The sequence below is a fragment of the Mustelus asterias genome, chromosome 21, assembly GCF_964213995.1.
Source record: "Mustelus asterias chromosome 21, sMusAst1.hap1.1, whole genome shotgun sequence".
In the NCBI taxonomy this organism is placed as follows: domain Eukaryota; kingdom Metazoa; phylum Chordata; class Chondrichthyes; order Carcharhiniformes; family Triakidae; genus Mustelus; species Mustelus asterias.
The window spans coordinates 18,901,140-18,924,415 of record NC_135821.1 but is presented as its reverse complement, the minus strand read 5'-3'; the positions used below and the strand labels follow the sequence as shown (position 1 = coordinate 18,924,415).

At 47.9% G+C, this 23,276-nt stretch overlaps 1 protein-coding gene across 2 annotated transcripts in view; it reads left to right on the top strand.

The window, feature by feature from the left end:
* Positions 1-17,440: 17,440 nt before the first annotated feature.
* The window catches only part of LOC144509158 (histone acetyltransferase p300-like), a 124,153-nt gene continuing 118,317 nt past the window's right edge, over positions 17,441-23,276 (top strand). For both annotated transcript variants that reach the window (XM_078237577.1, XM_078237576.1), the window contains exon 1: positions 17,441-18,483. In XM_078237577.1, coding sequence (XP_078093703.1) covers positions 18,399-18,483 — 85 coding nt within the window. In that variant the 5' untranslated portion in view covers positions 17,441-18,398. The remainder of the gene's footprint in view (positions 18,484-23,276) is intronic.

Below are 23,276 nucleotides of genomic sequence, written 5' to 3'. Positions count from 1 at the left end.
CAAGTTCCGCACACATGAGGACGGCCTCAACTGGGATCTTGGGTTCATGTCACACTATCTGTAACCCCCACGACTTGCCTGGACTTGCAAAATCTCACTAACTGTCCTGTCTGGAGACAATACACATCTCTTTAACCTGTGCTTAACCCTCTCTCCACTCACACTGTCTGTACCTTTAAGACTTGATTACCTGTAAAGGCTCGCATTCCAACCATTATTTTGAAAATTGAGTTTGTGTATTTATATGCCCTGTTTGTGAACAGAACTCCCATTCACCTGATGAAGGGGCAGCGCTCCAAAAGCTAGTGGCTTTTGCTACCAAATAAACCTGTTGGATGTTAACATGTTGCTGTGAGACTTCTTACTGAGGAAGTTATATATAGACATATGTAAAATTGCGACATAGGAATGAAATATTAAAAGTTGACAAGCCTGCATAATCTGGCCCTTTATGCTGTGTGTATGTATAACTAGATAGTGTGTGATATAGGTTATGTTATGCATGGAGAGATCTCTGCTTTCATTTATGCCTATTCGAAAAAAAAGTTGACTAACATGCCATTTATTTTCTTGTGTGTGTATAGAGGCGTGAATTATGGTTCTGTGCTTATCGAATCCCTGCAGTGCAGAAGGAGGCCATTCGGCCCATCGAGCCTGCACCAACAACAATCCCACCCAGGCCCTATCCCCTAATCCCCACATATCTACCCTGCTAATCCCCCTGATACTAAGGGCCAATTTAGCATTGCCAATCCAGCCAACCCGCATATCTCTAGACTCCATCGAGACGTCCCATTGCCTCGGCAAAGCAGCCAGCATAATCAAGGACCCCAAGCACCCCGGACATTCTCTCTTCCACCTTCATCCATCGGGAAAAAAGATGCCAAAGTCTGAGATCAGGCACCAACCGACTCAAGAACAGCTTCTTCCCTGCTGCCATCAGACTTTAGAATAGACCTATCATATATTAAGCTGATCTTTCTCTACACCCTAGCTATGACTGTAACACTATATTCTACACCCTATCCTTTCCATTTCCCCTATGTACTCTATGAACAGTATATTTTTGTCTGTATACCACGCAAGAAACAATACTTTTCACTGTATCCCAATACGTGACAATAAATCAAATATAGAATCTCTACAGAAAGGAGGCCATTCGACCCATCGAGCCTGCACCGATAACAATCCCACCCAGACCCTATTTTGTAACCTCACATACTTACCCTGCTAACTCCCCTGACACCCAGGGGCAATTTAACAAAGGCCAATCCACCTAACTTGCTCATCTTTGGACTGTGGGAGAAAACCGGAGCACCCGGAGGAAACCCACGCAGACACAGGGAGAACATGCAAACTCTACACGGACAGTCACCTGAGGCCAGAATCGATCCCGTGCCCCTGGCGCTGTGAGGCAGTAGTACTAACCACTGTGCCATGGTGCCGCCCATACACTGTATAATAAATGTTGCTTTATGCATGGAGAGATGTCTGCCTTTCATTCTTTGCCCAATTAAAAAGTTGACAAATATGCCATGTGTGTATAGATAGAGACATAAATTATGATTCTGTACATGTGGAGAAAGAAGGGAATTCCTGCATAATTATTTGTGTAAACCCAAGATGAAAGTGAAGAAGATAGTAATTTGGAAATAAATATCTTTTATGATCCGGTTTCCTCCCACGTTTCAATAAGACGTGCTGGTTAGGGTGCATTGGTCGTGCTAAATTCTCCCTCAGTGTACCCGAACATCGCCGGAGTGTGGCAACTAGGGGATTCTCACAGTAACTTCACTGCGTTATCAATGTAAGCCTACTTGTGACACTAATGAATGAATAACTAAATAAATTATTTGTGCCAACCCAAGATGAAAGGGGAAGATAAGATAATATTAATATAAAATAAAAGTGTCCCAAAAAAACTTCAATCAATGCAAACCACCTTCCCTCCCATCCTCAACACTGGTGCCCCACAAGGCTGTGTTCTCAGCCCCCTACTATACTCCTTATACACCTATGACTGTGCGGCAAAATTCCCCTCCAACTCGATTTTCAAGTTTGCTGATGACACCACCGTAGTGGGTCGGATCTCAAACAATGACGAGACAAAGTACAGGAAAGAGATAGAGAATCTGGTGAACTGGTGTGGCAACAATAATCTCTCCCTCAATGTCAACAAAACTTCAGGAAGCGTAGTGGAGGACATGCCCCTGTCGACATCAACGAGTATAAAGTAGAAATGGTCGAGACCTTCAAGTTTTTAGGTGTCCAGATCACCAATAACCTGTCTTGGTCCCTCCATGCCAACAGTAAGAACATAAGAACATAAGAAATAGGAGCAGGAGTAGGCCATCTAGCCCCTCGAGCCTGCCCCGCCATTCAATAAGATCATGGCTGATCTGAAGTGGATCAGTTCCACTTACCCGCCTGATCCCTATAACCCCTAATTCCCTTACCGATCAGGAATCCATCTATCCGTGATTTAAACATATTCAACGAGGTAGCCTCCACCACTTCAGTGGGCAGAGAATCCCAGAGATTCACCACCCTCTGAGAGAAGAAGTTCCTCCTCAACTCTGTCCTAAACTGACCCCCCTTTATTTTGAGGCTGTGCCCTCTAGTTCTAGCTTCCTTTCTAAGTGGAAATAATCTCTCCACCTCTACCCTATCCAGCCCCTTCATTATCTCATAGGTCTCTATAAGATCCCCCCTCAGCCTTCTAAATTCCAACGAGTACAAACCCAACCTGCTCAGTCTCTCCTCATAATCAACACCCCTCATCTCTGGTATCAACCTGATGAACCTTCTCTGCACTCCCTCCAAGGCCAATATATCCTTCCGCAAATAAGGGGTCCGATACTGCACACAGTATTCCAGCTGCGGCCTCACCAATGCCCTGTACAGATGCAGCAAGACATCTCTGCTTTTATATTCTATCCCCCTTGCGATATAGGCCAACATCCCATTTGCCTTCTTGATCACCTGTTGCACCTGCAGTAAAGTTAAGAAAGCCCACCAACGCCTCTACTTTCTCAGGAGACTAAGGAAATTCGGCATGTCAGCTACGACTCTGAACAACTTCTACAGATGCACCATAGAATGCATTCTTTTTGGTTGTATCACAGCTTGGTATGGTTCCTGCTCTGCCCAGGACTTCAATAAACTACAAAGAGTAGTGAACAAAACCCAATCCATCATGCAAACCAGCCTCCCATCCATTGACTCTGTCTACACTTCCTGCTGCCTCGGCAAAGCAGCCAAGCATAATTAAAGACCCCACGCACCCCGGACATTCTCTCTTCCACCTTCTTCCGTCAGGAAAAAGATACAAAAGTCTGAGAACATGTTCCAACCAACTCAAAAACTTCTTCCCTGCTGCCATCAGACTTTTGAATGAACCTACCGCTCATTAAGTTGATCTTTCTCTACACCCTAGCTATGACTGTAACACTACATTCTGCACCCTCTCCTTTCCTTCTCTATGAATGGTATGCTTTGTCTGTATAACGCGAAAGAAACAATAGTTTTCACTGTATGTTAATACATGTGGCAATGATAAATCAAATCACTATCCTGATCCCCCCTATGGGATACCCATATCCCTTTAGCCCCAAGAGCTACACCTAATTCCTTCTTGAAATCACATAAATGTTTTTGCCTCAACTACTTTCTGTGGTAGTGAATTCACTACTCTCTGGGTGAGGAAATATCTCCTCTCCTCAGGTCTAAAAGGTATAGCGAGCAAGAAACAATATTTTTCACTGCAAGCTAATACGTGTGACAATAATAAGTCAAATGCAAACCACCTCCCCTCAGTCAATGAAGGCCACCTCCCCTCTCCAAGTCTGTGCAAACCCCACCTCCCCTCTCCAAGTCTGTGCAAACCCCACCTCCCCTCTCTCAGTCAGTGCAATCCCACCTCCCCTCTCTCAGTCAGTGCAAACCCACCTCTCTTCTCTCAGTCAATACAAACCCCACCTCTCTTCTCTCAGTCAATGCAAACCCCACCTCCCCTCTCCCAGTCAGTGCAAACCCCACCTCCCCTCTCTCAGTCAGTGCAAACCCACCTCCCCTCTCTCAGTCAGTGCAAACCCACCTCCCCTCTCTCAGTCAGTGCAAACCCACCTCCCCTCTCTCAGTCAGTGCAACCCCCACCTCCCCTCTCTCAGTCAGTGCAAACCCACCTCCCCTCTCTCAGTCAGTGCAAACCCACCTCCCCTCTCTCAGTCAGTGCAAACCCACCTCCCCTCTCTCAGTCAGTGCAAACCCACCTCCCCTCTCTCAGTCAGTGCAAACCCACCTCCCCTCTCTCAGTCAGTGCAAACCCACCTCCCCTCTCTCAGTCAGTGCAAACCCCACCTCCCCTCTCTCAGTCAGTGCAAACCCACCTCTCTTCTCTCAGTCAATGCAAACCCCACCTCCCCTCTCCCAGTCAGTGCAAACCCCACCTCCCCTCTCTCAGTCAGTGCAAACCCACCTCCCCTCTCTCAGTCAGTGCAAACCCACCTCCCCTCTCTCAGTCAGTGCAAACCCACCTCCCCTCTCTCAGTCAGTGCAAACCCACCTCCCCTCTCTCAGTCAATGAAACCCACCTCTCCTCTCTCAGTCAATCAGTGTTCTTCCAGTGTCTGCCTGGGTTTCTACTGGGTTCTCCGGTTTCCTCCCACAGTCCAAAGACACGCTGGTTAGGGTGCATTGGCTATGCTAAATTCTCCCTCAGTGTACCCGAACAGGCGCCAGAGTGTGGCGACGAGGGGATTTCCACAGTAACTTCATTGCAGTGTGAATGTAAGCCTACTTGTGACACTAATGAATAAACTTAAGCATAAACTGGATCAGTTCATTGCTGTGATTTCCCTATGCTTTTTAACCACTGCGCTGTATTTGGAATACATGAAATAAAAATCCTTTTTTTGAACATGACATTGCAGTAGATTTATTTGCTACAATGTAAACTACTGCAGACAAAGCCGGCAATTCCTATTCAAAGAATTGTTTCAATATTCAAGTATTACACATCGATTTTCTTCTACAACTGTTTTTCCTTTTCCCTTTTTGAAAGGTTTCAGGCCTTTATTTTGTGTGTGTGTGTGTGGGTATAGAAACATAGAAACATAGAAGATAGGAGCAGGAGGAGGCCATTTGGCCCTTCAAGCCTGTTCCCCCATTCATTACGATCATGGCTGATCATCCAACTCAGTAGCCTAATCCTGCTTTCTCCCCATAACCTTTGAGGCGGGGATACTAACCTCTACACTAACGAGGAAGTTATATACAGACATATAAAATTGTGACATCGGAAATAAATATTAAAAGTTGACAAGCCTGCATAATCTGGCCGTTTATGCTGTGTGTATGTATAACTAGATAGTGTGTGATATAGGTTATTTTATGCATGGAGAAATCTCTGCTCTTCATTTTTGCCTATTGAAAAAGTTGACTAACATCCCATTTATTTTCTTGCGTGTGCATAATGGCATGAATTATGGTTCTGTGCTCATCGAATCCCTACAATGCAGAAGGAGGCCATTCAGCCCATCGAGCCTGCACCAACAGCAATACCACCCAGGCCCTATGCCCGTAAACTCCACATATCTACCCTGCTAATCCTCCGACACTAGGGGCAATTTAGCATAGCCAATCCATCCAATCTGCATATTTTTAGACTCCTCACTGCCTCGGAAAAGCAGCCAGCATAATCAAGGACCCCACGAACCCAGACATTCTCTCTTCCACCTTCTTCCGTCAAAGTCTGAGGTCACGTACCAACCGACTCAAGAACAGCTTCCTCCCTGCTGCCATAAAACTATTGATGTGGAGATGCCGGCGTTGGACTGGGGTAAACACAGTAAGAGTTTTAACAACACCAGGTTAAAGTCCAACAGGTGTATTTGGTAGCAAATGCCATTAGCTTTCGGAGTGCTGCTCCTTTGTCAGATGGAGTGGAAATCTGCTCTCAAACAGGGCATGCAGAGACACAAAATCAAGTCACAGAATACTGATTAGAATGCGAATCTCTACAGCCTACCAGGTCTTAAAGATACAGACAATGTGAGTGGAGGGAGCATTAAGCACAGGTTAAAGAGATGTGCATTGTGAGACACTGGATCAAACTTTTGAACAGACCTATCATATATTAAGATGATCTTTCTCTACACCCGAGCTATGACTGTAACACTATATTCTGCATCCTATGCTTTCCATTTCCCCTATGTACTTATGAAAAGTATGTTTTTGTCTGTATAACGCACAAGAAACGATACTTTTCACTGTATCCCAATACAAGTGACACTAAATCAAATACAGAATCCCTACAGTGCAGAAGAAGGCCATTCGACCCTGCACTGATAACAATCCCACTCAGACCCTATTTTGTAACCTCACATATTTACCCTGCTAATCCCCCTGACACCCAGGGACAATTTAGCAAAGGGCAATCCACCTAACTTGCACATCTTTAGACTGTGGAAGGAAACCGGAGCACCCGGAGGAAACCCACGCAAACACAGGGAGAACGTGCAGACTCCGCACAGATGGCCTTCTGAGGCCAGAATCGAAACCGAGTCCCTGGCGCTGTGAGGCAGTAATACTAACCACTGTGCCATGATGCCACCCATGTGCTGTATAATATGTTCAATGTTTTGCCCATTGAAAAAGTTGACAAATATGCTGTGTGCGTGTGTGTATAGATAGAGGCATGAATTATGAGTCTGGAGAGAGAGAAAGAAGGGAATTCCTGCACAATTATTTGTGTAAACCCAAGATGAAAGTGAAGGGGAAGGTAGTAATTTGGAAATAAATATCTTGCATCAAAAAAATGTCCAAAAACAAAATTACAATCAATGCAAACCACATCCCCTCTCACAGTCAATGTGAATCGCACGGTGGCACAGTGGTTAGCATTGCTGCCTCACAGCGCCAGGGACCCAGGTTTGAGTCCCGGCTTGGATCACTGTCTGCGCGGAGTCTGCACATTTCCCCGTGTCTGCGTGGGTTTCCTCCGGGTGCTCCGGTTTCCTCCCACAGTCCAAAGATGTGCTGGTTAGGGTGCATTGGCTATGCTAGATTGACCCTTAGTGTACCCGAACAGGCGTCGGAGCGTGGCGAATTTCACAGTAACTTTATTGCAGTGTTAATGTAAGCCTACTTGTGACTAATAAATAAACTTTTAATCAAAGAATTGTTTCTGTATACAAAGCATCACACATCGATTTTCTTCTACCTCGGCTTTTCCCTTCCCCTTTTTGGAAAAAGTTCCAGGCCATTTATTTTGTGTGTGTGTCTGTGTGTGGGTATAGAAACATAGAAGATAGGAACAGGACGAGGCCTTTCAGCCCTTCGAGCCTGCTCCACCATTCATTACGATCATGGCTGATCATCCAACTCAGTAGCCTAATCCTGCTTTCCCCCCATAACCTTTGAGGCGGGGATACTAACTTCTACACTAACGAGGAACCTATATACAGACATATATAAAATTGTTACATAGGAAAGAAATATTAAAAGTTGACAAACCTGCATAATCTGGCCCTTTATGTTGTGTGTATGTATAACTAGATAGTGTGTGATATATTGTATTTTATGGAGAGATCTCTGCTTTTCATTTGTGCCTCTTCGAAAAAAAGTTGACAAACATGCCATTTATTTTCTGTGTGTATAGAGACATGAATTATGATTCTTGAATCCCTGCAGTGCAGAAGAGGCCATTCGGCCCATCGAGCCTGCACCGACCACAATCCCACCCAGGCCCTATTCCATAGCCCCACATATTTGCCCTGCTAATCCCCCTGACATGATGTGGGGATGCCGGCCCAGGGACAATTTAGCACGGCCAATCCACCTAACCCGCACATCTTTGGAGTGTGGGAGGAAACCAGAGCGCCCGGAGGAAACCCACGCAGACACGGGGAGAATGTGTGGAGTCCGCACAGACAGGCTTCTGAGGCCAGAATCGAACCCGTGTCCCTGGCGCTGTGAGGTAGTAGTACGAACCACTGTGCCATGGTGCCACCCATATGCTGTATTATAAATGTTGCTTTATGCATGGAGATGTCTGCCTTTCATTTTTTGCCCATTGAAAAAGTTCTGAAATATGCATGTGTGTGTGTGTATAGATAGAGGCATGAATTATGATTCTGTACATGTGGAGAGAGAGAAAGAAGGGAATTCCTGCACAATTGTTTGTGTGAACCCAAGATGAAAGGGAGGGGAAAGATAGTAATTTGGAAATAAATATCTTTTATGCTCTGGTTTCCTCCCATGTTCCAATAAGACGTGCTGGTTAGGGTGCATTGGCCGTGCTAAATTCTCCCTCAGTGTATCCGAACAGGCGCCAGAGTGTGGCGACAAGGGGATTTTCACAATAAATTCATTGCATTATTAATGTAAGCCCACTTGTAACACTAATCTTAGAATATTAGAAACCCTACAGCACAGAAAGAGGCCATTCAGCCCATCGAGTCTGCTCCAACCACAATCCCACCCAGGCCCTACCCCCATATCCCTACATCTTTTACCCACTAATCCCTCTAACCTACGCATCCCAGGACACTAAGGGGCAATTTTAGCATGGCCAATCAACCTAACCCACACATCTTTGGACTGTGGGAGGAAACCGGAGCACCCGGAGGAAACCCACGCAGACACGAGGAGAATGTGCAAACTCCACACAGACAGCGACCCAAGCTGGGAATCGAACCCAGGTCCCTGGAGCTGTGAAGCAGCAGTGCTAACCACTGTGCCACCGTGACGCCGCACTAATAAATAAATAAATAAATAAATTATTTGTGCAAACCCAAGATGAAAGGGGAGACGATAATATTTTGGAAATAAAAGTGTCCCAAAAAAGTTTCAATCAATGCAAACCACCTCCCCTCTCTCAGTCAATGGAAACCACCTCCCCTCCCATCCTCAACACCGGTGCCCCACAAAGCTGTGTCCTCAGCCCCTTACTGTACTCCTTATACACCTATGACTGTGTGGCCAAATTCCCCTCCAACTCGATTTTCAAGTTTGCTGATGACACCACCATAGTGGGACAGATCTCAAACAATGTCGAGACAGAGAATCTGGTGAACTGATGCGACGATAATAATCTCTCCCTCCATGTCAACAAAACGAAGGAGGTTGTCAGCGACTTCAGGAAGCGTGCTGGAGGACATGCCCCTGTCTACATCAACAGGTATGAAGTAGAAATTATCAAGACCGTCAGGTTTTTAGGTGTCCAGATCACCAATAACCTGTCCTGGTCCCCCCATTCTTACGCTATAGCTAAGAAAGCCCACCAGCACTTCTATTTTCTTTAGGAGACTCAGGAAATTTGGCATGTCCACTACAACTCTCACCAACTTTTACAGATGCACCATGGAAAGCATTCTTTCTGGTTGTATCACAGCTTAGTATAGCTCCTGCTCTGTCCAAGACCTCAATAAACTACAAAGAGTAGTGAACGAAGCCCAGTCCATCAGTCAAACCAGCCTCCCACCCATTGACTCCATCTACACTTCCCGCTGCCTCAGAAAAGCAGCCAGCATAAACAAGGGCCCCACGCACCCCGGACATTCTCTCTTCTTCCGTCGAGAAAACGATAAAAAATCTGAGATCACGACCCCGACCGACTCAAAAACAACTTCTTCCCTGCTGCCATCAGACTTTTGAATGGATCTACCTCTCATTAAGTTGATCTTTCTCTACACCCTAGCTATGACTGTCACACTACATTTTGCACTCTCTCCTTTCCTTCCCTATATACGGTATGCTTTGTCTGTATAACGCACAAGAAACAATACTTTTCACTGTATACCAATACATGTGGTAAGAATAAATCAAATCATTATCCTGATCCCCCCCTATGGGATACCCATATCCCTTTAACCCCAAGAGCTACACCTAATTCCTTCTTGAAATCACACAAATGTTTTCGCCTCAACTACTTTCTGTGGTAGTGAATTCACTACTCTCTGGGTGAGGAAATATCTCCTCACCTCAGGTCTGAAAGGTATAGCGTGCAAGAAACAATACTTTTCACTGCAAACTAATACGTGTGACAATAATAAATTAAATCAAATGCAAACCATCTCTCCTCTCTCAGTCAATCAATGTTCTCTGTGTCTGCGTGCATTTCCACTGGGTGGTCCAGTTTCCTTTCACAGTCCGAAAGATGTGCTGGTTGGATGCATTGCCTCAGTGTAACCCGAACAGGCGCCGGAGTGTGGCAACTAGGGGATTTTCACAGTAACTCCATTGCAGTGTTAATGTAAGCCTACTTGTGACACGAATAAATAAACCTTAAATGAATTCTGATTCTGTGCGTATGGAGAAAGCGAAAGAAGGGAATTCCTGCACAATTGTTTGCGCAAATGCAACATGAAAGGGGAGGGGAAGATAGTGTTTTGGAAATAAATATCTTACACCAGAAAAAAAGCCCAAAAAGAATCAAAGCAAACCACCTCCCCTCTCTCAGTCAATGCAAATCACCACCCCTCTCTTAATCATAGCTGGGCAGCACAGTGGCTAGCCGTGCTGCCTCACCGCGCCAGTGACCCAAGTTCGATTCCCGGCTTGGGTCACTATGTGCACTGAGTCTGCCCATTGTCCGTTTCCTCTGGGTGCTGCAGTTTCCTCCCACAGTCTGAAAGACGTGTCATTTGATGGCCAGTCTAAATTCTCCCTCAGTGTACCCAAACAGGTGCCGGAGTTTGGCGACATGGGGGGGATTTTCACAGTAACTTCATTGCCGTGTTAACGTAAACCAACTTAGACATAGAATCCCTACTGCACAGAAGGAGGCCATTCGGCCCATTGAGTCTGCACCAACAACAATCCCTCCCAGGTCCTATCCTTGTAACCCCACGTAATCTCCCGACACTAAGGGGCAATCCCACCCAGACCTGTTCCCCGTGACCCCAAATATTTAGCCCACTAATCCCCCTAACCTACGCATCTTGGGACACTAAGGGGCAATTTAGCACGGACAATCCACCTAACCTGCACATTTTTGGAGGCATAGTTGTGACACTAATAAATAAACAATTTATTGCAAACTCAAGATGAAAGGGGAAGGGAAGATAGATATTTATTTCCAGAATACTTGCACCAAATAAAAGTCCAAAAAAATTCAGTCAATGCAACCCACCTCCCGTCTCTGTCAATGCACACAACCAACGCCTCTAATTTCTCAGAAGACTAAGGAAATTCGGCATGTCAGCAACGACTCTCACTGCCTTTTACAGATGCACCATAGAAAGCATTCTTTCTGGTTGTATCACAGCTTGGTATGGCTCCTGCTCTGCCCAAGACCGCAAGGAACTACAAAAGGTCGTGTATGTAGCCCGACCCATTATGCAAACCAGCCTCCCATCCATTGACTCCGTCTACACTTCCCGCTGCCTCGGCAAAGCAGCCAGCATAATTAAGAAATCATAGAAACCCTACAGTGCAGAAGGAGGCCATTCGGCCCATCAAGTCTGCACCGACCACAATCCCACCCAGGCCCCACCCCCACATATTTACCCGCTAATCCACGCATCCCAGGACTCTAAGGGGCAATTTTTAACCTGGCCAATCAACCTAACCCGCACATCTTTGGACTGTGGGAGGAAACCGGAGCACCCGGAGGAAACCCACACGCCCCGGACATTCTCTATTCCACCCTCTTCCGTCGGGAAAAAGATACAAAGTCTGAGGTCACGTACCAACCGACTCAAGAACAGCTTCTTCCCTGCTGCTGTCGCATCAAGACCTACCTCGCACTAAGTTGATCTTTCTCTACCTCCAGCTATGACTGTAACACTACATTCTGCTCTCATTTCCTTCTCTATGAACGGTATGTTTTGTCTGTATAGCGTGCAAGAAACAATACTTTCCACTGTATGTTAATACATGTGACAATAATAAATCAAATCCTCCCCTCCCATAGTCAATGCAAACCCCACCTCCCCTCTCTCCCAGTCAATGCAAACCCCACCTCCCCTCTCTCCCAGTCAGTGCAAACCCAACTCTCCCAGTCAATGCAACCCCCACCTCCCCTCTCTCCCAGTCAGTGCAAACCCACCTCTCCCAGTCAGTGCAACCCCCACCTCCCCTCTCTCCCAGTCAGTGCAACCCCCACCTCCCCTCTCTCCCAGTCAATGCAACCCCCACCTTCCCCAGTCAGTGCAACCCCCACCTCCCCCAGTCAGTGCAAACCCCACCTCCCCCAGTCAGTGCAACCCCCACCTCCCCCAGTCAGTGCAACCCCCACCTCCCCCAGTCAGTGCAACCCCCAACCTCCCCCAGTCAGTGCAAACCCCACCTCCCCCAGTCAGTGCAAACCCCACCTCCCCCAGTCAGTGCAAACCCCACCTCCCCAGTCAATACAAACCCCACCTCCCCAGTCAATACAAACCCCACTTCCCCTCTCCCAGTCAGTGCAAAGCCCACCTCCCCTCTCTCCCAGTCAGTGCAACCCCCACCTCCCCTCTCTCCCAGTCAGTGCAACCCCCACCTCCCCTCTCTCCCAGTCAGTGCAAAGCCCACCTCCCCTCTCTCCCAGTCAATGCAAACCCCACCTCCCCTCTCTCCCAGTCAATGCAAACCCCACCTCCCCTCTCTCCCAGTCAATGCAAACCCCACCTCCCCTCTCTCCCAGTCAATGCAAACCCCACCTCCCCTCTCTCCCAGTCAATGCAAACCCCACCTCCCCTCTCTCCCAGTCAATGCAAACCCCACCTCCCCTCTCTCCCAGTCAATGCAAACCCCACCTCCCCTCTCTCCCAGTCAATGCAAACCCCACCTCCCCTCTCTCCCAGTCAGTGCAAACCCCACCTCCCCTCTCTCCCAGTCAGTGCAACCCCCACCTCCCCTCTCTCCCAGTCAATGCAAACCCCACCTCCCCTCTCTCCCAGTCAGTGCAAACCCACCTCCCCTCTCTACCAGTCAGTGCAACCCCCACCTCCCCTCTCTCCCAGTCAGTGCAACAACCACCTCCCCCAGTCAGTGCAACCCCCACCTCCCCCAGTCAGTGCAACCCCCACCTCCCCCAGTCAGTGCAAACCCCACCTCCCCAGTCAATACAAACCCCACTTCCCCTCTCCCAGTCAATGCAAACCCCACCTCCCCTCTCTCCCAGTCAATGCAAACCCCACCTCCCCTCTCTCCCAGTCAGTGCAACCCCCACCTCCCCTCTCTCCCAGTCAGTGCAACCCCCACCTCCCCTCTCTCCCAGTCAGTGCAAACCCCACCTCCCCTCTCTCCCAGTCAGTGCAACCCCCACCTCCCCTCTCTCCCAGTCAGTGCAACCCCCACCTCCCCTCTCTCCCAGTCAGTGCAAACCCCACCTCCCCTCTCTCCCAGTCAGTGCAACCCCCACCTCCCCTCTCTCCCAGTCAGTGCAACCCCCACCTCCCCTCTCTCCCAGTCAATGCAAACCCCACCTCCCCTCTCTCCCAGTCAATGCAAACCCCACCTCCCCTCTCTCCCAGTCAGTGCAAACCCCACCTCCCCTCTCTCCCAGTCAATGCAAACCCCACCTCCCCTCTCTCCCAGTCAATGCAAACCCCACCTCCCCTCTCTCCCAGTCAGTGCAAACCCCACCTCCCCTCTCTCCCAGTCAATGCAAACCCCACCTCCCCTCTCTCCCAGTCAATGCAACCCCCACCTCCCCTCTCTCCCAGTCAATGCAACCCCCACCTCCCCTCTCTCCCAGTCAATGCAACCCCCACCTCCCCAGTCAATACAAACCCCACTTCCCCTCTCCCAGTCAGTGCAAAGCCCACCTCCCCTCTCTCCCAGTCAGTGCAACCCCCACCTCCCCTCTCTCCCAGTCAGTGCAACCCCCACCTCCCCTCTCTCCCAGTCAATGCAAACCCCACCTCCCCTCTCTCCCAGTCAATGCAAACCCCACCTCCCCTCTCTCCCAGTCAGTGCAAACCCCACCTCCCCTCTCTCCCAGTCAGTGCAACCCCCACCTCCCCTCTCTCCCAGTCAATGCAAACCCCACCTCCCCTCTCTCCCAGTCAGTGCAAACCCACCTCCCCTCTCTACCAGTCAGTGCAACCCCCACCTCCCCTCTCTCCCAGTCAGTGCAACCCCCACCTCCCCCAGTCAGTGCAACCCCCACCTCCCCCAGTCAGTGCAACCCCCACCTCCCCCAGTCAGTGCAACCCCCACCTCCCCCAGTCAGTGCAAACCCCACCTCCCCAGTCAATACAAACCCCACTTCCCCTCTCCCAGTCAATGCAAACCCCACCTCCCCTCTCTCCCAGTCAATGCAAACCCCACCTCCCCTCTCTCCCAGTCAGTGCAACCCCCACCTCCCCTCTCTCCCAGTCAGTGCAACCCCCACCTCCCCTCTCTCCCAGTCAGTGCAAACCCCACCTCCCCTCTCTCCCAGTCAGTGCAACCCCCACCTCCCCTCTCTCCCAGTCAGTGCAACCCCCACCTCCCCTCTCTCCCAGTCAGTGCAAACCCCACCTCCCCTCTCTCCCAGTCAGTGCAACCCCCACCTCTCCTCTCTCCCAGTCAGTGCAACCCCCACCTCCCCTCTCTCCCAGTCAATGCAAACCCCACCTCCCCTCTCTCCCAGTCAATGCAAACCCCACCTCCCCTCTCTCCCAGTCAGTGCAAACCCCACCTCCCCTCTCTCCCAGTCAATGCAAACCCCACCTCCCCTCTCTCCCAGTCAATGCAAACCCCACCTCCCCTCTCTCCCAGTCAGTGCAAACCCCACCTCCCCTCTCTCCCAGTCAATGCAAACCCCACCTCCCCTCTCTCCCAGTCAATGCAACCCCCACCTCCCCTCTCTCCCAGTCAATGCAACCCCCACCTCCCCTCTCTCCCAGTCAATGCAACCCCCACCTCCCCAGTCAATACAAACCCCACTTCCCCTCTCCCAGTCAGTGCAAAGCCCACCTCCCCTCTCTCCCAGTCAGTGCAACCCCCACCTCCCCTCTCTCCCAGTCAGTGCAACCCCCACCTCCCCTCTCTCCCAGTCAATGCAAACCCCACCTCCCCTCTCTCCCAGTCAATGCAAACCCCACCTCCCCTCTCTCCCAGTCAATGCAAACCCCACCTCCCCTCTCTCCCAGTCAATGCAAACCCCACCTCCCCTCTCTCCCAGTCAATGCAAACCCCACCTCCCCTCTCTCCCAGTCAATGCAAACCCCACCTCCCCTCTCTCCCAGTCAATGCAAACCCCACCTCCCCTCTCTCCCAGTCAATGCAAACCCCACCTCCCCTCTCTCCCAGTCAGTGCAAACCCCACCTCCCCTCTCTCCCAGTCAGTGCAACCCCCACCTCCCCTCTCTCCCAGTCAATGCAAACCCCACCTCCCCTCTCTCCCAGTCAGTGCAAACCCACCTCCCCTCTCTACCAGTCAGTGCAACCCCCACCTCCCCTCTCTCCCAGTCAGTGCAACCCCCACCTCCCCCAGTCAGTGCAACCCCCACCTCCCCCAGTCAGTGCAACCCCCACCTCCCCCAGTCAGTGCAACCCCCACCTCCCCCAGTCCGTGCAAACCCCACCTCCCCAGTCAATACAAACCCCACTTCCCCTCTCCCAGTCAATGCAAACCCCACCTCCCCTCTCTCCCAGTCAATGCAAACCCCACCTCCCCTCTCTCCCAGTCAGTGCAACCCCCACCTCCCCTCTCTCCCAGTCAGTGCAACCCCCACCTCCCCTCTCTCCCAGTCAGTGCAAACCCCACCTCCCCTCTCTCCCAGTCAGTGCAACCCCCACCTCCCCTCTCTCCCAGTCAGTGCAACCCCCACCTCCCCTCTCTCCCAGTCAGTGCAAACCCCACCTCCCCTCTCTCCCAGTCAGTGCAACCCCCACCTCCCCTCTCTCCCAGTCAGTGCAAACCCCACCTCCCCTCTCTCCCAGTCAGTGCAACCCCCACCTCCCCTCTCTCCCAGTCAATGCAAACCCCACCTCCCCTCTCTCCCAGTCAGTGCAAACCCACCTCCCCTCTCTACCAGTCAGTGCAACCCCCACCTCCCACCTCCCCCAGTCAGTGCAACCCCCACCTCCCCCAGTCAGTGCAACCCCCACCTCCCCCAGTCAGTGCAACCCCCACCTCCCCCAGTCAGTGCAAACCCCACCTCCCCCAGTCAATACAAACCCCACTTCCCCTCTCCCAGTCAATGCAAACCCCACCTCCCCTCTCTCCCAGTCAGTGCAAACCCCACCTCCCCTCTCTCCCAGTCAGTGCAACCCCCACCTCCCCTCTCTCCCAGTCAGTGTACCCCCCACCTCCCCTCTCTCCCAGTCAGTGCAAACCCCACCTCCCCTCTCTCCCAGTCAGTGCAAACCCCACCTCCCCTCTCTCCCAGTCAGTGCAACCCCCACCTCCCCTCTCTCCCAGTCAGTGCAACCCCCACCTCCCCTCTCTCCCAGTCAGTGCAAACCCCACCTCCCCTCTCTCCCAGTCAGTGCAACCCCCACCTCCCCTCTCTCCCAGTCAGTGCAACCCCCACCTCCCCTCTCTCCCAGTCAGTGCAAACCCCACCTCCCCTCTCTCCCAGTCAATGCAAACCCCACCTCCCCTCTCTCCCAGTCAGTGCAAACCCCACCTCCCCTCTCTCCCAGTCAATGCAAACCCCACCTCCCCTCTCTCCCAGTCAATGCAAACCCCACCTCCCCTCTCTCCCAGTCAGTGCAAACCCCACCTCCCCTCTCTCCCAGTCAATGCAAACCCCACCTCCCCTCTCTCCCAGTCAATGCAACCCCCACCTCCCCTCTCTCCCAGTCAGTGCAAACCCCACCTCCCCAGTCAATACAAACCCCACCTCCCCAGTCAATACAAACCCCACTTCCCCTCTCCCAGTCAGTGCAAAGCCCACCTCCCCTCTCTCCCAGTCAGTGCAACCCCCACCTCCCCTCTCTCCCAGTCAGTGCAACCCCCACCTCCCCTCTCTCCCAGTCAATGCAAACCCCACCTCCCCTCTCTGCCAGTCAATGCAAACCCCACCTCCTCGCTCCCAGTCAGTGCAAACCCCACCACGTCCTCTTTCTCTGCTGTTGCAGGAGTCTGGGGAAGAGGGGGTTAAATGACGTAATGCGGGAGGCCCGGTGGAGCCGGGAGGTCACGTGGGGGGGCGGGCGTTCGGCAGTTTCCGGCGGCCGGGGCCGAGCGGAGCCGAAGGGGAGCTCCGGGGCCTTCTCCCTTCTCACGTCGCTTGCGCTCTCGCCCAGAGAACAACAAGCCGCCATTTTGTTATGAGGAGAGGAGAGGGAGACGGAGACTGAGAGAGAGAGAGAGAAGGGAGCGACAGACAGACAGACAGAGGAAGAGAGAGAGAAGAGGGTGGGGAAAAAAAAGGAAAGAGAGAGGGGGAAAAAAAGAAATCCTTGGGCTGGTGAGGATTGATTGAAGAAAAGGACAGGAAAGGGGAGAGAGAGAGGGGGGGAGGAATATATCAGCAATACAGCGGGGGGGGGGGAAAAGGGGGAAAAAGTAGTGGAGGGAGGAGGGGGAAACTTAAATTTTTAACGCCGAGTCCGTTATTTAAAAGGAAAAGAGAGAGAAAAAACCTCCAAAAAAAAACATTTTTAAAAAAAAACGGTTCCTCAACCAGAGAGAGGAAAAAAAAATTTTTTTTTCTCCCCCCTTGTGAAGGAGAGCTTTTCTCTTCAGGGGAGAGAGAGAGAGGGGAATCTTGTCTCCATCGAATCTGTTTTTAAAATAGAGAGGTTTCTTCCCCCCCCTCCTCCTCTCTGTGTGTGTGGGGAGGTGGGGGTTCTTATTTTTATTTCTTTTAAATTATTTAACATGTATGTCAGAATGTGGAAGGGGAGACGGTTTCTGAAGTGATTTTTTTATTTGGGGGGGTGGGGAGAGAGGGAGAAAGGTGTGATGTGGTTTTCCTCAGAGAAGCCGTCCTAACTTTAAATCTCTCTTTTAATTTTTCTCCCCTCTTTTTTTTTATTCCTCCTCTCTCTTCCCTCTCACCATCCTCCCCTCCTCTTCCTCTCTCTCTCTCCCCTCTCTCTATCCCCTTCTTCCTTTCTCAATCTTTTTTTGGGTGGTGGAGGGAAAGGGGGAGGAGAGAGAGGGAGGAGAGAGGGGGGGGGGGGGGGGGAAAGGTTGGTTCTTATTGCCCATGGACGATCGACCGAAAAGGCCTGGGCCTTAGCATTAGGCCTTAGGCTCCTGAGGGATAGAAGGGGAGGGGGAAAGAGATTAATAATTGCTTATTTTTTAAAAAAAGATAGCTTTTTTCCCCCCCACACCCCCCCCCCAAAATTTTTTACGGCGAATGGTCAAGGGGGGAGACTGAATCCCTCGATTGATTCGCAGTTTTTTTTTCCTCGCTCTCTGGTGTGTGTGTGTTTTTTTTTTGGAGGGGTTGAATTCGTCCTCCTCCTCCCCCCAAAAAAGTTGTAAAGTGTAATCTTTCCTCTCTCTAAATTTGGGGGAAGAAATGGCAGAGAATCTCCTGGACGGACCGCCTTCAGCCAAGCGGCCTAAAATCTCCTCCCCGGCTCTCTCAGCCAGCGATGGCACAGGTACTGTAAACCACCCCTCTCCTCCTCCTCTTCCTCCTCCTGGTTTATTCTATTAAAAAAACCCCAATAGTTTTATTTTTTGCATTTAATGGATGTGTTTTTATGCTGCTGCTTTTTCTCCCTCCCTCTCCAGAACTTGAAACCCAAATGCAGGCTGTGGCCCAAGGTTCTTCTTCCAAAATGTACACCGAATCTGGTGAAATTATTCCCCCCCCCATGTTATGTGAATGAATTTTTTTTGGGGGGGGAGGTTTTGTGTGTTAATGTTCTGCTGGAAGATCTTTTGGAAAGGGGGGGGGGGTGTTTTCCTTCCCTTCCCTTCTGGAAAGGGGTGATGTTCTTGTACCAGGGTATTGTTATTGGAAGATGGAGAGGTCTCGTTTTTTCCTTCATCGGTTGCAGTTTTTATTCCCCCCCCCCCCCCACAACCTTTCAGATGTGCCTGTGTTACCTGCAGGGAAATGGAGGAATGGCTTATTGGAGTGTTTGAGGTTCTTGTTTCTTTGCTTCAGCTAGTTTATTGTTGTGGAAGGTGATGAAATGGAAGTACTGTACCACAGTGCCTTGACTTGGTTGAGTAGGTGTGTGCTTAATGGCTCACGTATGAAGCAGGGGTTTGCTTGGTGTGCTTTAAAATGGTTTCATCTGGGATTAAAAGTATGCCGTTTTTAATTTTTGACATGTTTTGCATTAGCTTGAGAGGTAAAATTAATGACGCCATGCTGTTCTAGTGTGGTAAGTAGTATGAAAGATGCTCCTTGGTGCTCAGAGGATTTCCTTAACTTTGCTTTGATTTTTTTTTTAAGTCAAAGATTTGCCCAGAAATGTGAGGAATCTTGGGTTTTTAGATTTTATAAACAGAAAATGCACTTCTGTTTGAAATGTGTTTGTTCAGTATGTTTATGTTTAAATAAGCTTTTATTTGAATTGAAGTCTTAATTGTGTATTCAAAAGAATGTACATGGCATTAGAACTTTTTAAAAAATCTGTTGTAGTTATTTTGCCTTTAGGAAATGTGACATTGCTCTGGTTGGTTTCTGCTGTGTCTCTTGTATTTAAGCAAATACACTGAATTTGGATTAATTATGTTGTTCTTTCGTAGTAAAGTGTAATTGTTTTGAAAAATTGAACTTATTATATTTAGTCTGTCATGAAATTACTTCAATTTCATGTGTGGAAAGTTCAGGTTCATCTTGCTGGTTTCATACTCCATAGAATTCAAACTTGTAAATAAGTTTATACTCTGCACTTCAGACAGAGATCATTTCGTTTATGAATGGCTCAACCTGCATGTTTCATTCAGTGATATTTCAAACATCACTATTAAAATTGAACTAAAAGGCCAACAAAAAAAGCACAGGTGTGCGTGAAAAACTGAATTTGGCAAAATCCAGATCAGCCTTTGGCAGGTGCTCTGACCAAATAATTGGTATGTTACATTTTAGGTGCTTGCCCAGGGTTGCTAGTTTTCTTTAAGACCTTTTGTTTATATGAATTTAATACTTTGGATCACATCTTTTATATGGTTCTGTTTTTGATCTTTCACTTTGCAGCAGTAGCACTGATGCTTCGTGGTGAGTCAAACTGTACCCCTTAGTTCTTTCATGATGCTTAGCCAGTTGGAACTGACTTTTAAGCTTACTAAAAATAGAGGACACTTTAACTGAGATATTTCCTCAAGTTATTTGACAATAACTCAAGCAGTTGCTTGATTATGCTCAGCCTCATCAAATTAAATTAAAATTGCACTCCATAGTTCTCTATATAGTTTATTGGAGGAAACAAATGAGAATAACTGTCATGTTATTTGGCTCACTTACTTGTGAAGGTGTTGGACCCTTGACCTGCTTCATGGTGCACTGTCAGTTGTAGAAGAGGAGTAATCCATTCCCTGCTTGCCGTATTGCTGTACTACAGTACCAAGAATGGGTGCTCCACCCACTTTGAATCATTCTCATCTCAAATTTTCTCTCTCAAGAGGTGTATATCAGCTTGGCATCACCCCATCACCACTACATGATTTATTCTGCATTTCAACAGTTTGTAGTGTCCAATATCATGAGCTCATCAAAATATTACTGAAGTATGTAAACCTCTCAAGAAAAAATAATGTAAAACATTTAACCTCTACAGAAACAGGATTTGTAACTAAATCTGGCATCCAGAATATACTGAGCTTGATCGAGGGGTTTTAGCGTAGAAGTGTAATTCAATTTGTGAATTCCAGCTAATTTTTTTCTCCCAAATGGGGGATTCCAAGACATGTTACACGCTAGCTAACTGCATTTATCTTTCAATGTTCTCTTCTTACATCAGTGTTTCTGATTTTCCATATTAGTCCACAATAATCCAGGCAAAAATGAGTTTATGCTATATAGAAACTCAGTTTCTGACTAAACATGGCAGTGTTTAATGAGATATTGACATTGGGGAACAAAATTAAGTGCAATATATCATCTGAGCATTTTATTTCATTGCATGTATTTACTTAATGTACGGCCTTCCATTTTAATCAACTTCTCCATGATATCAAAGCCACAGAATGTAATCATTATTTTTTCAGGTATTTAAAATTGAAGCTGCAGCTCATACTTAAATGTAACAGCATGACTTCTGGCAAACTATGGTCAAAATGGTGCAAATCCGCTTTTGATTTTTGCCGTTCTGAGATGCATGTGTACAAACATACGCACACATTCTTAAAATTATCTGCCTCTTCTTCATTCTTTTGCAGTCTTTTGGTGTCGAATTAGTGTAGTTAATTTAATTTCCAGTCTGGTGCGTCTGATTGTCATGTTAGGTTGCAGGCAGTTGACTTGACTTAATTTGGTGTCCTGGCCAATATTTATCCCTCAACCAACAGCGCTAAGAACAGATTATTTGATCATTATCTCATTACTGTTTGTGGGGGCCTTGCAATGTGGAAATTGACTACAATTCCTACATTACAACAGTCACCATACTTCAAAAGCACTTAATTGCCAGTAAAACACTTGCTGCAGGCTCTGGTCCTGAAAGACGCCATGTAAATGTAAAATCTTTCGAATAGTGACTTTACTTCTAGAATTTCTCTTTTAGTTCTCTCCTTTCGCACGGTGGCACAGTGGTTAGCACTGCTGCACCACAGCGTCAGGAACCTGGGTTCGATTTTGACTTGGGTCACTGTCTGTGTGGAGTCTGCACATTCTCCCCGTGTCTGCGTGGATTTCCTCCCACAGTCCGAAAGACTGGTTAGGTGCATTGGAAATGTTAAATTCTCCCTCAGCATACCCGAACAGGGGCTGGAGTGTGGCAACTAGGGGATTTTCACAGTAACTTCATTGCAGTGTTAATGTAAGCCTACTTGTGACACTAATAAATAAACGTTTCCTTGTGCTGGACACCTCTTCCATTCAAGAGTGTAAACTAAAGACCAATCATTGGGTCGTCTTTAATATGGGAGTTGAATTCAAAATTTTTCTCAATATTGTTCTGAGTTCCTACCGGTTGCTGTTAGGCTTCAAAAATGACCGAGTTGTTAAAAATCTGGCTCTGAATTCTTTCTGCATGCAGTCCTTGGATCAGCAGTTGTTTTTGTGCTTTTTATTTTAAATTAAAAAGAATACATTTTAAATATCCCCATTTCTTAGCTAAGGCTTTCAAAAAGGACACTAATACTAAATGGAATGACCAGTGGGAAGAATGCAAAGCCATTGGAGATCTTATGAAAATAGGAAGCATAACAAGAGATGTGTTCTTTCAAAATCTTCTTGAACTCCAGCAAAGATGAGTGAGCCAGCATCTTTACAACAAACTTGAGTTAGTTAAGGCAATTTAATGGAAAAAATATGTGGTTCATGATGAAAACTATTGTAGATGGAGCCTAATCAAACTGTTTCTTGGGTGAAGAAATGACTTGTCACAAGTCTGTGTTTTAAACCCTGATAGTTGTGTTGTCAGCAGCAATTGATTATTTAAATAAGTTTACTACGTATGTTGAACTGTTGTTGTGATGACATTTTGTTTGTTTTTTAGAGCGTTAACCAGCTGTCTTAAAGTTGTCATTAGTTTGACCTGGACAAAGGTGTCATCTCATAATTTTTGAGAAAAATGCCGTAATTCCAGTTCTGCATGAATATATCATCGTGTGGACATTATACTAATTTCCCACATCTAAAGGATGCCCTTACAAGCAAACATTGGATTTGAACTTTGGCACTGGCTCCCCAACTCATCTACTAATATTAGCAAGACAGTCGAGAAAAGAGGGTAGAGAAGTCAGTTTTACATTGGTATTAATCCTTTAGGATTGAATTTTGTTGCAAGCCCAATTTAGCTATCAAAGACCATAATTATTTCTGAGCAGTCTATATCCCCTGCCCTACCCCCTCGATTAATTTGGCCCCTTCTTCAATTCCACTGGAAAGTGCCTACTCTTAATATTAGTTTCTTGCTTGCAGAGGTGATTCTGTTTGTGTAAAAGTATCACTGATTATCCTAATTTTATAAATATGTGTAACATAACCCTGTCCCCACATTTTGAGTGTGCTTATTGTTGTTTGCCCAGTGATGTACCATTAATTAGCGCTGAATATGTTTTTGAGTAAGTTTAATAGCAAAGAATCATAAAATGTTGTATAAAATTCATTTAATTTTTCTTTCGGGTTGCATATTTGGATTAAGTTAAACTGTCGGTACTTATCATTTCATGTGAACTTAGAAATCATAGAAACCCTACAGTACAGAAAGAGGCCATTCGGCCCATTGAGTCTGCACCGACCACAATCCCACCCAGGCCCTACCCCCATATCCCT